Source organism: Seriola lalandi, unplaced genomic scaffold (genome assembly GCF_002814215.2).
Source record: "Seriola lalandi dorsalis isolate HSWRI2012SDOR001 ecotype SW California unplaced genomic scaffold, Sedor1 jcf7180002054267, whole genome shotgun sequence".
NCBI classification, from domain to species: Eukaryota; Metazoa; Chordata; class Actinopteri; order Carangiformes; family Carangidae; genus Seriola; species Seriola lalandi.
In genome coordinates this window covers 248,798-263,262 of record NW_019524820.1, presented here as the reverse complement: position 1 = coordinate 263,262, position 14,465 = coordinate 248,798, and the positions used below count along the sequence as shown (strand labels likewise).

Genomic DNA, 14,465 nt, shown 5'->3' with positions numbered 1-14,465 from the left:
TTTAGATACACAATAACTGATGGTGACCAATAAACTAAATGTAATTTCAGTTTATTACAACTAAGATGAAACTTTCTCCCTATTCCAGTTATGTTTCTGTCACAGCACTGTGATAAAAGATCTATAAAGGCTTACATCTAGTTTTGATTCAAACCAATTACTCTTTCTTTCTTTCTTTCTTTCTTTCTTTCTTTCTTTCTTTCTTTCTTTTTTCTTTCTTCCTCCTTTTCAGCTACTACTATTTTTGCATTTATTTGTTATCGTGGCTGTGACCACCTTATAAATTAAGTCCAATATTTAATCTTCTTTAAGCTGTGTTTTGTTCTCCACCAACTCCTGAAATATCTTTGCTTGTTTGCTCCAGCTGGACACAGTATTGATAAAAGCAGTGAGAGTGAATCAAAGCTTAAGAATTTGGGGTCTTTAAGACAACATGAGCTCAAAGTCACTAAAACTTTCTGTTGAGCTGAAGAGAACTGTAGATTTGATAGATAAATCTTTGTGGGTTCATCAATATAAGCAATCGATTTTACATCATACATTTTAGTTATTGTTAACATAATATTGATTACTGCAGCTTTTAAGTTTCATAAATAAATATGCAGTAGAACCATAGACTGTATATGAGTGGAACAGTAATGTGACATTGGCAGCGGTTATTAGAGGTGTTTCCCTGGTGTGTATCAGCTCTTGTGCCCTCCCACACACTTCCTCTCCAAACTGGCGACTCCAAGGCTGACTCCTCCCTGAGACTAATGGTGATGCTGCAGTATTACCCTGCCAATTAAAGACAGCAAGGCAGAGTTGAGGTGTTTAATGTTGCTGTTTCTGCATGCTGTTAATTCAGGGGATACAAGGGGACATGGGTTGAGAAGGAGAGGAGGCCTGAAAACTCTGTTGGATATGGGATTTTATGTGGGAGGACATCATTAATGAGACTAGGGGTTAGTCCAAGGGAGCAAGAGTGAAGTGTCACATTACTGTGGTGAATAAAATAATTATAAAGACAGAAAGGACAGAGGCAGAGCAGCCAGAGATGAGGGAAGGAGGGGAAAAGCGGTGGTGGTGAAAATGTTGAAAATTTACTCAAAGTCATAGGCGAGCTTTGAGTGCCACACCTTTCAACCTCTCACCCACAAGAAGGTTTTGTGCAAGTTACAGGCACCAGAACAATTATTGTTAAGAACTTGTGTTTCAATACATAAAACAGTAAAAAGCATGTAAAAAATTAATAATCAGAAACTGTATTTGTTAAGAAGACTGAATGTTTTTTGAGCTGTGTTAACCTTTGGTCTTATAGCATGGTGCAGTAATCTAAAAGTCGATATCAAATTGCCAATAAGACTATCTTTGAGCAGACACTGAACGCCAGTTTCCCATTCAAAAAACAAAACTGAACACCAGTAGACAGAGACTAAACAGAGGCACTATCGTACTGTGTTTGGTTCTTTAGTTTCTTCAAAATCAAAAAAAAACATGGAACTTATTATGATAAATGAATTAGTTTTGTCATTTGTTTCATATTCAATACAGATTTTATTTCATACTTCTTATTTTTGATTGGATTATACAAGATTCATTTCAGCAGCTCTGTGCTGTACATACCACTACAAAACTTTTAAAAGCTAAGCGTTTTTAAAAATGATCTCTCTCAGACTATCCTATAATTTCTGTGGAAGTGCCCTTTTAAAGATAATGTTTGTGACATTTATACATTATTATACAGTTTCTGGTGAAAACGTGGAAAATGTGAGAAAAGGAGCTGAACCAAGTGTTGCAGGTATGTGCAGAGTAGGGACCCAAAATGATTTAAACAATAAAGCTGATATTTTTTACCAATAATTACTTATATATTATTTTTACAGAGAAAAATAATATTCATGTACAAAGAAACACACCAGTAGTAAAACTGCATCAACATTTGACCCACAGTTTTCTTAATTTTAGTTTAATACATACTGTTTTTGCATATTTATTATGTCTTTTACAGATTTTGTCTTGTTTTTGCTGTTACAAACATTTTTGGTCCAACTGGAAAACATTATTTTTTATCAAAAGTCTTTGAAATCTAAATATGAGGGATCCTTACCAAAAATGTTGACAGGCCATGTATCTCAAATAATATTTTATGAGTTAATAAAAAACATCCTTGTCATATATTTGTGACAATGCATTTTTCAAATAGTCAATAGAAGGAAAAAAAAGGGTCGTTTTTTTTCCTACTGGATATCAATGTTATTTTAAAAAAAAACTAACAAAAACAAACAAAAAAAAACCAATATGTACCAATATATCAGATTTTATATCAGTCTGGCTCTACTTGTAATCAGCCCAGACCTTCAGTTCTGACCCCCTAAGTCTGTGTACACCACCAGTGGACATGCAATATTAATGATGATTCAAGTTAATTGGCACAAATATCATCAGAGACCTAGAAAAAAGTAATAAGTGCACTGATTAATTGCAAATCAATAATGACACGAGCTGAGATGCTGTGGAAGTTCTCCTTTAATTAAAGTATTTCACACCCATTATATATTACACAATAAGTAACCACAAGTAACCACTGTCAGTGGTTGTAGCACGACAGTATAAAAGTATCTACCTGCACAGGCCAGAAACACAAGAACAGCAACAGCACATAGAAATCCACCTCCATTGTTTAACTAAGTCTAGAGAGAAATGAAAGATTTCATCGTCAAGTAACGGACCGGCACTTTTCAGTTTTGTTTTTCAGAGAGAAGCTGTCAAGACAGGAAGACTTGAGAGACACCTCTGCATATATACAGTATATTTAAAAAACAATACAATACTGACCAACTGACCAGCGCTCTCACACACACACACACACACACACACACACACACTGATGCTTTCTTCAATACTCATTTTAAATGTCATCATTCAAGCCTCTCCACCCTGTACCCAATTAAACAGCTATTGAGTGCATGGTTATAAGGACTGATTTTTCACCACAACAACCGGCTGGATAATGGGAAGGTTCATTCTGATAATTCCTCTGCGGATCAAATAAAGGTTAGCAATCAAAATGACCAGTGATAAGTGGCATTAGTCAGGGGATTCAACACTTCGTTCCAGAGTGAAATATCTTGATTATGACAATTATTGAATGAGCTTTTGTCATGTTTGGTCCGTATATTCATGATCCTCAGAGGATGAATCCTGATGACTCTGCTGGACATTTTATCTCGCACCACCAACAAGACAATGTTTCCACTTGTCTAACATTTCAGTTGCGATGTCAGAAAACCTTTAGGAGAATAATTTGCCTTTTTGAAAATACGTTTAGACCCTGCGCTTGTCGCCAATAGTTACACCATACAAAACCACAACTTACTGTGTATTTTTCACTTTAGTTTGCGTACAGATTAAACAAACACAATGCAACGTGGTAATTAGTCAGCTTTACAGGTACATGTAGGTGTACCTACCCCCACCCCCCATATTACAGGACAAAAGGTAGAGGTTAGGTAACATTAGGACCTATATGGTTGTTCAAACTTATCTCTCCATTTATCATACATCTCTCTAATTTATTTTACTGTACCTCATAAACTGTTTATATTAGGATGTTATGTGTTTTCACATTGTAAAAAACAATCAGCATGAGGAAAAAAAATTGTCTTTTTTTCAGGTGGGTTAATTAGATCTTATCACATCTAAACATTGTCTGGAATATTTCTGTCAGAAATGAGCCGTCAGCTCAGCTCAAAGTCACCACGAGAGCAATGAAAAATGCACAAATCATTAAATTCAATAAACCCCCAGTAAAGTAATGCAACGTTGTGCTGCTTTATTTCTCTGAAATGTAGAGGCTACATTTTTGTCTCAAATTTCTACCGTTTTATAAAACCAGGAACATGATGGTCTCTTATCAGATATTTTTGTGAGTTTTAAAAACACAGGAATTATGTGGCAAAGAAAGTTAAGAGTAATTAAGAGTAAAAAACAAAAAACAAAAAACAAAACAGAGGGGCATTTTATTTTGACCATTTCTTTCATCTACGATTTTTCTTCATGTTTTAGGTTGTTCTGCTCAGATGTGACAGCACAGCCCGTCCAGGCAGAGGTGTTCAGATAACTGTTTATTGTTCTCCACCCTGCATTTCAGTTCTATTAAATGATAAGCTACATGAAAACAGTCACTGCAATTAGCTATAAAAATAGGACTCCATCAGACAATTTGCAGAACACGTCACCCCTATTTAAGGTGTATTATTATAAACATTTGTGTCAGCAGCAAATCTTCATCTAGAATCTGAGCACAAGGCGACCCACCACTGCACGATAAGAATCCACTGACACTACTGAAGTCATGCTAGAAGAAACCTCAGAGAAGGCTTGATGACAACAGGACTGAGTACAATTCAGGAAGTCTGAGTAGAAAATACAATAACTCTATGAGCAGGCACTGTATGATTGCACACAAGTATGCAGCAGGGATTACAACAGATCACCGACTTTCACACAAAGCCAACAAGCAGTGCCACTGTATATAAAGTCTAATTATAGAGCATATCAACAGCAGTGCTACAGGTGAGCTACAAACACCAGGTGAGAAAAATCCTCCCAGAATTAAACTGAAGCTTCGGGGCAGTGTGTAAGAAAACCTCAGTAATTTGCATCACTCAGATGTCCCTGACTTCTTTCCTCCCTGTAGTCACTCTCCTCTGCCGAGCACTCGAGGCTGCAATCATATGCAATTTCTTCTAATTCCTCAAAAGGACAGCAGAGAACATTGAGAGAGGAGAAGACTGCTGTTCATGTCAAAGCGCATAATATTGATTTTCTTTGTTGCCTTGTTTTTCGTATTTCTTCCTTGACATCTCTGCTTGGTCCTCTGGGCTTCATTAGAGTTGAAACAGACATAATTAAAATGCCTCTCATCACTCGCTGGTGCATAATTGGCACTTCACTGACAATAGTAGAAACTAGTACATATGTAGTTATATCGAGTACAAATCCAACACGTTTACAGTCATTTCAATCATTTGAAAGCATTTTACAAAATACTACATAGAAAATGAACAAGTTTGGACGAAATATCATGCTAGTCAAAACACACACTTGTTCTTGATCACTCTCTCTCTCTCTCTCTCTCACACACTCACACACACACACGCACACACACATGCATATAGTAAGGCTTTAGGGTTTCATTAAGCTTTGAGCATGTCATGCAAACACCAGTGTGTTATTGACATATTCATGCGATGCAACTGGTACTCTGAACTTTGACTACAGTGCTCTATTCTTCTCATATGAGACATTTAATACATTTACATGCGCACAAGTACGGTATTTGTCCACTGTCAATACTGTGACCAAGGCAACAGCCTGTTTGCATAAACTGAGTGTTAAATTCTGTTTACATGACTGATGTATTTAATTTTATGACACAAGTAGAAAGTGTCACTTTTAATAACCTTGTTACTTGTTCGTCCATCAGGATTAACCAAAAAGCTGTGAAAGCTGTGAAAGCTCTTTATCACGGCCACAGACTTACTTCCATTAAAAATGACACAGCAAAATGAAATGTTGGAGAGAATTTGACATGTTCAACTGAAGCATAGTGACTGGATATTTTCAAGTTATCTTTTAAGAATTGAGGGAGCAAGTCATCCTGAGGGACGTCAGCGAACCAGAGTGGAAAGAAATTTTAAATGTCCCAATGATCTTTCATGTGGCTGCGTGGCCGACTGCAAAATTGAATTCCCCTCTGATCCTGTATTCTTGGTGTTGAGCAACACTGGGGTGATGTCAACTGGCCTGAATTCAGAGTGAAAATGTTGGCACACCTATTTGGTGAGAACCTGTTGCCTAGTTGCACAAGATTTAATCAAAGTGCAGACACTGAATGAGGCATGTGTGACAGGCTGCAGCTGTAAAGTCCACATATGGCTGAATAGATTTCATCAACCAAATAAATATACGTGTAAAATATATGAAGGAACTTTTTCATATACTCTGCAAAAATGTTCTCCTCCTTCCTCTACATTTATTAACTCAGCTGGGTTTCATGCAGTTAAAGACATAACTAGTGGCTGTCAAAGACATTAAAATCCATGTACCCCGCACTGCATAAAATCTTACCTTAATAAATTATTTCTATCTCTTTATGTAAGCAAAGAAATGTGCAGGTGCAGCAGGACTATTTAACCTGTTTCCAAGACTGATCTAGAAATGAGTATTTAAATGTCACACTAGAATCAGAAAAATTAAACTTGATTTTTCTTTTACTGCCTAAAATAAGTGGATTTGTTTTGAAAACAGGCTCAAATATTCCTTCTGCATACACAGATTTTCTAAAAGACTTTTTTAACAAAAACACAGTTTAAAGGTACCCTGTGGAGTTTTTGACCACTGGTAGGGCTACGGAGCAAATGTTTTTGTTGTGTCATGAGGAAGCGAATGATTTCAACACATTTGTGAGACCTCACGGATACACACAGTGTGTTTTGGTGAAAACATAACTTTTGTTTGTTTATGAGAAAACTCAACAGGGCACCTTTAATCTAGAAACAAAACCTTTTTGCAGTGCATGTATGTGAATTGACCTCACTCTCTTTCAATAAGAGCATAAGTACAACAACAGTATCAGATTATGGCAATCGTAGGCTTAAGTCATACTTGCAATTATCAATCACATTATAATTATATTTTTGATGTGTATGTAAATGTGATTATCGTGACTGCTCTGTTTGTCCTCACCCCCTCCCCTGTAAAAGGTGGGCCATGGCAACTGGGATCAAAGGGTCATTTGCACATCAGGATGTAGTGCCACTTCAAAGCTTGTGCTGATTCACAAAGGCATCTTTGTGCTGGACGCAGGGTGTAGCTCATGTAGAATCCCGTCCAGTGCTGCTGTGAATTCATGTCACATTACAAAACCATGCCGCACATGATGTAAACAGTGCAAGCAAGGACACCGAGACAGGCTGATGCACAACTGTCGTCCAACCTTTAAACCAGACCAGGCTGAGGAAGTTGGCCGGGAGACATGTCCGGAACAAACAACTTTCATCTGTGAAATTCATCTGTTGCTGTCGAGTCCAGCTTGGTTTAATGAGCATTCATTATTGGGAGAAGGAAAGAGGTAAACCTCAACCACCATAAATCCAGCCATGTATGTCAAAACACTCATTTACTTCAGCTTGGTGTTTTTTCAGATTTCAGAATAAAACATCTCTTCTTTCTAGGAATCTGTTTCTTGATAGAAACCCTTAATTTTCCCTCTCCCTTTATATTTATGTTCAGTGGTTTAATCTATCCAAATAAAAAGAGCAGGTTGTATAGAAACCAGTGCAAACATCTAATTTAATCTTCAATCAGCATCCTTGGTTTTTGCCCCCTTTGACCTCCAGGTCGTGCGGCTTTAAAAGCCTGAGAGCAGCTTTGTCAGCTGCACCTCTCGCTCTCCCAGCAGTGTGTCCCTCTTGAGGCTGGTGCCTTTGTTCACCACCTTGAACTTCACCGACAGGTTCTTCACCTGAACCGAGCTTATTGAGTCAAAGAAGAAGTCCTCGTTGAAGACTGGATTGCGGCTGTTCTTGATGATGTTGCTCCTTTGCTTCTGCAGCTTGCCCGGGTTCAGGTAGACGGACACACAGCAGTTGATGCTCTTGATGTCAAAGTGCTTGTCGTAAAGACTCTCTGCTGCCAGGACGCGGATCAGCAGGCGGGAGGTGCTTGAGTCGTAGTTGGCGCTGATCCTCACCGTACCACCTTTGTGCAGGTTGATGGTGTGCTCTCGATGGAGGCCGTGGTCGGACGCTCCAGCTCCGTGGAGGGAGGGGACGTGGAGGCGTCTCTGGATGTTGGGGCTGGGCTCGGCCGAGCTGCACTCATCGGTGGAGAGGGAGCTGTGGCGAGCGAACGTCCGCTTGGCTTTCACGACTTTTGCCTGCGTCTCGTGGGTGAAGATCTTGAGCAGAGATGCTGAGCGGGAGAGCAGGGGAGAGCTGAAGGGAGAGGACTCAGCCGAGGAGCAGGTGTCACTTTCACCACCGCTGAAGTATCGATAAGGATTCATGTGAGAGGCGCTGAAGTCAGCTGGATTCAGGTGGTTTCCTGCTTCGCTTTTCCCCGGGATCTTCCTCTGGGTGTTTGGGGAGGTGATGGGACTGGTAAGTTCGCAGTGGAACAGCGACTCTTTTCGGCGAGTGTGGGGGCTTTCCTTCAACGTTGCAAAACCATAAGATGTCTGAGTCTTGGGAACGTAAGGCAGGGACATAGCTGTCTGCGACTGGGGGTCTGCATTTGTGTCTCCAGCCACAACATCATCAGCACTCTCTATCTGTATGATGTGCCGGTTTGCTGCTCTCAACAAGTTCTTAGTGTCCCCTGCAATCTTGGCCACCAGACGTGGACTTCTTGGGCTGCTGATCTTCTTCCCACTGCCGATAGTTTGCTCTGACGTGGATGGCTGCAGCCCCTCTTTGGGCTTCACATTAGGAATCTCAGGCTCTGGGGGGCAACTGACCAGCTTTGGAGGAATGAAAAAGTCTGGGATCTTGTCAGGGGTGAGGACGTTGCTGTAGGCTGGAGCAACGCCTTTTTTGTCTCCGTTCTCTCCCTGTCGCAGAACGCCAGTCTCCACCGAACCACGGATCTTATCCAGAACCCACATGGTCCCACCAGACAGTGGGATGTGCGGGCCAGTGGACTAAGTGCAGTCAGGTGTATCTGCGGTTAATGACACAAAGGGGTGGAGATGTAAATGATCCGAGGAGGCAACAGAGAGATAAAAATAACACCTCAGCGTTGTAGCTCTGAGGAGCAAACAGTCTATGAATACACCTCAGGCATTTAAAGGCTTAAAACTGAATAAACAAGAAATATTACAGAGCATAGCGAACCTGAGCTTTTTACAGAGCTATTGGCAACAGACGTTATGGAGTAAAAGCTCTCACAAAAGATACATACCACAGCTGTAAAAAGGTTTTCTTTGACTGCAGTTAATTTACTAGGCTCAATACATCTTAGGAGAGGGGGACCAACAGGTCTCAGCAGGCAGCAGTGTGAAGTCTTTAAACTGATAAACGATACAAAATCATCCAGAATTCAACTAACCAACATTACAACATTTACAACAAATGAAACGGAGCCATAATAGTGTTTAGACTGCAGAGAGGCTTCACTGAATGGTGGAGTAAATTTAGAGTGAAGGTAGGAGTAGATTAACAACAACCCAGGGGCTTCTTCACTATTTTCTTTTGATTATCGAGATTTTAAAAGACTAAATTTAAAGTCGCATTCTTTATTTTTACTATTAATCGACATTGTGTTAATTTAAACGTGTATACTACATCCTCTCTTGATATAACTGAGAATTGATTATGTGCATGTTATTCTTTAAACTGTGATTTAATTCTTGCTTTCAGTTTTAAGTAAATGGTGTTAAATACAGGGTCAGAAAAACATCATTTTACAGTTGATTCCCTTGTCAACTTAAATAACTAATAGTATAGCATTAGATAATTTTTCTGCTTCTTTAGAACATCTGCACTTTTAGTTTGCAGCGAAAATTAAAGCAGTGAAAAATATTCGATAAAAGTGAAAAACTAAAATTCACTTCAGCAGGTGCGAGAAGAAGGTTGCCTCCTTTTACGCACCAGTCCGTTTTCCAAAACCTCTCAAATTTAATGTCGCCGTGAAATCTGTGCCAACACACCGCTCCAATCTACAGAAATCCACCGATAATATACTTACAACACTACAGAAAGCGACACGCTTCTCTCCCTCCACTTGCTCCGTCAGTAACAGGTGTTTTCTCCTCGGGTAAACTCGTGCGCTCCGTGACGCTGCTCTGCGCCCTCAGACGGTCTCAGCTCCGGAGCTCCTGTCGTGCGTTTTATACACGGCACGCGGCTGCGGCTGACCAATAAGATCAAACTGTGCGTTTCCGTGTTTCCCAGCAGAACCAGTTACAGAAACACACTGGTCACATTTCAGAGGAGGAGGAATCTTACAGGTGGCGTTATCCCGCGCAGTAAGTGCCAGTATTTAACAGCCAGTGCTGCGCCATGCTGAAGAAATCTGGAGTTTTACATTTGTATTATATTTGTATTTGTGCTGTTATTGTTGTGCTCACAGCTGCAAGTATTGTATTGTCATATTACCTGGGTGTAAGAATAAATGCATCACAGTCTCTCTAACTCAGTTTGTTCTCTGTCTTTAAACTCAAATCAAACTTTCATCCAAGCATATGAACATGATTAAAATGAGAGAGAGATGAAACACTTACTGCCTACTTGCTTCACCTCAAGCTCTGTACACAAGGCCACTTTTGTTAGTTTTTTTCCACTAGCACACACAGCACAGATCTTGTGTTTCAGTAAACCATTACATCTAATAAGACTGTGCCTATTTGACCAGGAGACGCACATGCAGCTGAGCAGACAATGCAGCGTGGAGAACATGCACCTGTGTGCTGTGTGGTCTAATTCAATTTACAGAAGCAATTTTATTTTTTTATTTTTTTTTACCCCTTCTTCTCTTTCTATCTGCCTGCCCATCTTCAGGTTTAAACTGACCCTGGAAACTTTGCTATGGCAACAAATACATTTGTCTTTTCTAAAATAGGAAGAGCCCCACTGACTTCATTGATCTGCTGAACAAAAAGCACTTTGTTTGTCCAGATTGCTTGGTTTTGAGTCAAGTGCCATGTATCTCATGGACAGAGAGGGGTGAAACTACTGCTTTATCAGAGATCAGACACATAGAGCAGCGCTGCATTGACTAGACAGGGAGGAATTTTGAAAGATGTGAGCTACTGAGAGAGTCGATACCTGGTGACAGCGAGGGACAGTGGCAACAACAGCTTTACAAACAGCTGATTAACAAATATTTCATGTGAACAGCCCTGGAAGAGGTGTCAGCTCTGTCTCTGCCTCAGTCGGATGGAAAATGAGATGAGTTTGACTGTTTTAGATGGAGTTGCCCTTCTTGTCACAGATAATTGGGATCTCGCAGAACAAAACAACCAGAGCTTTACGGTAAATGAGCTGTCGGATCAAACCCCCATTTCCATTTCAGCCTCTCCTTAAAAAAAATATTGTCTCAAATCTTAAGTATTTCTTAATATCATTAAATATTTATGACTACATGAGAAACAATCGTAGATAAAGTTAGGGGAAAAAAACATGTGCAAAATTTGGTGATGCACACAAGTATGTGACGTTCCGGCTGAGACCCTCCCCACTTCAAACTAGTGCAAAAACCAAGGACAACAAAACACATATACAGAAATTTCTCATTAAAGAAAAACTTACCAAAGCAAAAAATATTATTGAGAAAATGTGTTTTCAAGGCCTTTAAGTGGGAATAGCTCAGTCACAGAGAGATGTCATTCAACAGGTGGTGCAGAGGTATATAGCACAATGCCTATTTACATATGTGTATGTGCAAATATGCACATGCAAAAAAATCTGTATCCACAGAGGAGGATAAACTTGCTACACAACATTCTGCACCAGGCAGTGGAAGTGAGCCTGCACGTTATGGTTCAACCTATAGCGACAAGGACACTCATGAGGACAGCCTCAGCATGGCATGTAAACCAGCATGTTAAGCTCTGAGTGGGGATAATAACACATTTTTCTTGCTGGGGTCTTCTCAGAGGTCACCGTCCGATGTTATCAACCCATGGAAAGAGCCACTTACCATATAGATTGCAGAGGCACATCTGAACCCTGACCTACTGCTGTCCGCTCTTACTCAGCACCCTATAGACGCTCGACCTGTAACGCTTGTCAAACAAAACACGTTTTAACGTTAAATTAGTCGACTAGAGGCACATAAACAATTTTTTCCCCCCCGTTAATCTGTTTTTAGCCATTAAGTGTCATAAAATAGTGAAAAATGCTCACCACCATTTCCGGCAGCCTGAGGTGACCTCTTCACATTATTGGTTTCATGAGACCAACAGTCTTGAACCCAAAGATCTGAAAATGACAGTAGAAGTATACTCTGAGTATAATCTGAGATTTGGTCTGTATGAGATGTTCTTCACATTTTGTCTGTTTTTTTAATGTAAATGTAGATATCTAATTATCTGATGCACATTCTCTGCAACAGTGTCTTTGGCTCCACCAAACTACAAAATTAACTTAAAAAAAGATGTCACAAAAAAGACACTGGGGCTAGTGAATGTTTGAGCATTCTTGCTCAAAAAACATCTAATCGATTAATCAACTAATCCATTCAACACTAAAGAATACAGCTTTTAGTTTCATTACAGGAAAAGCAATGGAAAAACTGCCTTATGAATCCAGCAAAATGGGTTATGTTTATTAAAATGAATGGAAACAATATCTCCTGGGGAACTTTTGAATGTCATACCACTCTGCAAACAACTCCAGGTCCGCACTGTTAACAGCTTCCTTTACAAAATAATGAGATCGATACACAAGCGTCTGAGAATCTTTAGTGTTGAGACGAAGACAGTCTACAGCCTGAGAAAAGGTTAATGTGTCTGTTCTGCTCTCATTAAGGGGCCGGACCCTACATCTCTGTCTGTCCAAAAACCTGAGGAACTCTGCAGCTATTGAAAACCAGTAAAAGCACAGAAGTGAACAATACGGATCTGATTCACTGTGGCCGTGCTCGCTTGTTCTCTCCTGTCATCCGGATAGACAGATGTACCTACACAAGGGAAATGATGAGGGCAATTATATAACAAAAAAAAGCAGCTGAAGGAGTCAATTCACCACTGTGGCGCAACATCTTCCCTGCTGACGTCCGATTGGCTTCCTGGAAGGACAGGAAGGAGGAATTGAGGCTGATACGCAGAAACAAGGCTGTCAGACTGAAGAGGAGCTGCACAAAAGCTCTGCAGGACGTCTAGTGTACCTCCAGGTTTGCTCACTGTTCCTTTTACAGTGTGTGTGTGTGTGTGTGTGTGTGTGTGTGTCTGCATTGACTCTTAGCACATATGGTCACTCATTATGGTCAAGCAAGAAAAAAAAAAAGGAAGAGGCCTAACACGTCATAGGGTCCATTTTTACCCCACGGCCTCTTATTGTTGCCATCCATCTTTCTTTCTTCCTGCCAACCCACTTCCACCTTCCACACAACTTCTGTTGCCTTGGAGACATCTCATATCCTGACATATGGATCAATCCCCCCCCCCACTAACCAACTCTGTATACTCTTGCATTTCTTCACCTCTCCGGTCTGTTACAGTTCACCCGGTTCGTTCATTCCTCGGGCAGTGCGGCTATCCATAGGTCATCTACGACTCTGACTCAGTTGGCCTCTACTCACTGAGGCTGGAGGAGATCAATGCCAAAACCACCAGCTGGAGTAGAGGGACGCAGAAACGCATGTGACTCACGGTCACAGCATGAAACCACTGAGAGAGGGTCACGGGTTGTAACATCTGGCGCTGATCTGGCAGTCAGCTTCATAACCTGCAGTTTAAGCAGAGTGTTATCCTTTCTGGACAAAAACACAGTGCGAAGTATGAAAGAAACCACAGAGGGAGAGAAGCAATTCTGCAAATGCCAGGTCCATTTGAGTGTCTTGATTTTTCTGGTCCGCTGAACTGGCATTTGGATTGGACACACGCAGGGCGAAAGGTCAGATCTGTCACCACAGGAGACAAATTTGATGGGCTCAGCAGCAAAGATGGTATATCTCTGAGGGGGTAGAGGGGCGACTGATGGGATGACCTAGGAGCTCAGGGGAGTGTGGGTAAAAGGATGCAAGAAAAAAAAAAAAAAATTGATTGGAGAAAATTGCCCTCAGAGCTGACCTGAAGCACCAGCCTCAGTATACTGATGAGGGGAATCTCCCTCTACGCTGCCTTGCAGATTGATGATTTTCATTTTCAAGCGCCAGATAACAGGCTCAACTTAACCAGGAGTATGGACATACCATATAAGTCATGTACAGGAGCAGCATAAGTGCACATAGAGTCCACTTATAGTGGTTTCACAGTGGGTGATGAGAAAAGTGGAAATAATCAGTAGATACTTTGCCACTTAGATATAAGAAGGTGAAATATATATACAGTATATAAACCATATCACTCTTATTATTGTACTCTTCTTTGAGGGGATAGGAGCGCCCCCGCCTGGAGAATAAAGGCAGGGAGACACTGCAGGCTTCAGCTTGTAGTGTTGATTGCAGAATCACAGGTGTTTGAACTGAGAAAAGAAAATGCACTCACACTTTATTAGGAACAAGTTGATAAAATTACACAATTACCATCTTGCCAGACGTCTTAACTTTTTGTGCTCACTTAGGCTGGTACAAACCTGGTGTCAAACACCTCCAATGTAACCAGAGACAAGCTGTTGCTGCCCCCTAGAGGGCCCACAAAAAAACTCTTTTGAAGAAAAGGCATGTGGTTCATACTGTATGCGTTCACATGAAGAGAGCAGCTGGAAATCCTTTAAGTCTCCACCACCCCGATAATAAAGGTGACTGCAGGGTACAGA

The 14,465-nt window shown here is 40.6% G+C and overlaps 1 protein-coding gene across 1 annotated transcript; it reads right to left on the bottom strand.

The window, feature by feature from the left end:
* Positions 1 to 2,485: 2,485 nt before the first annotated feature.
* On the bottom strand, positions 2,486 to 9,826 carry LOC111654259 (C2 calcium-dependent domain-containing protein 4C). Its single transcript, XM_023405202.2, has 2 exons — positions 9,733 to 9,826; positions 2,486 to 8,706 (listed from the first exon to the last, which is right to left on the bottom strand). The coding sequence occupies exon 2, from the start codon at positions 8,648 to 8,650 to the stop codon at positions 7,397 to 7,399; it is 1,254 nt and encodes a 417-aa protein (XP_023260970.1). The 5' UTR covers positions 8,651 to 8,706; positions 9,733 to 9,826; the 3' UTR covers positions 2,486 to 7,396.
* Positions 9,827 to 14,465: the final 4,639 nt, after the last annotated feature.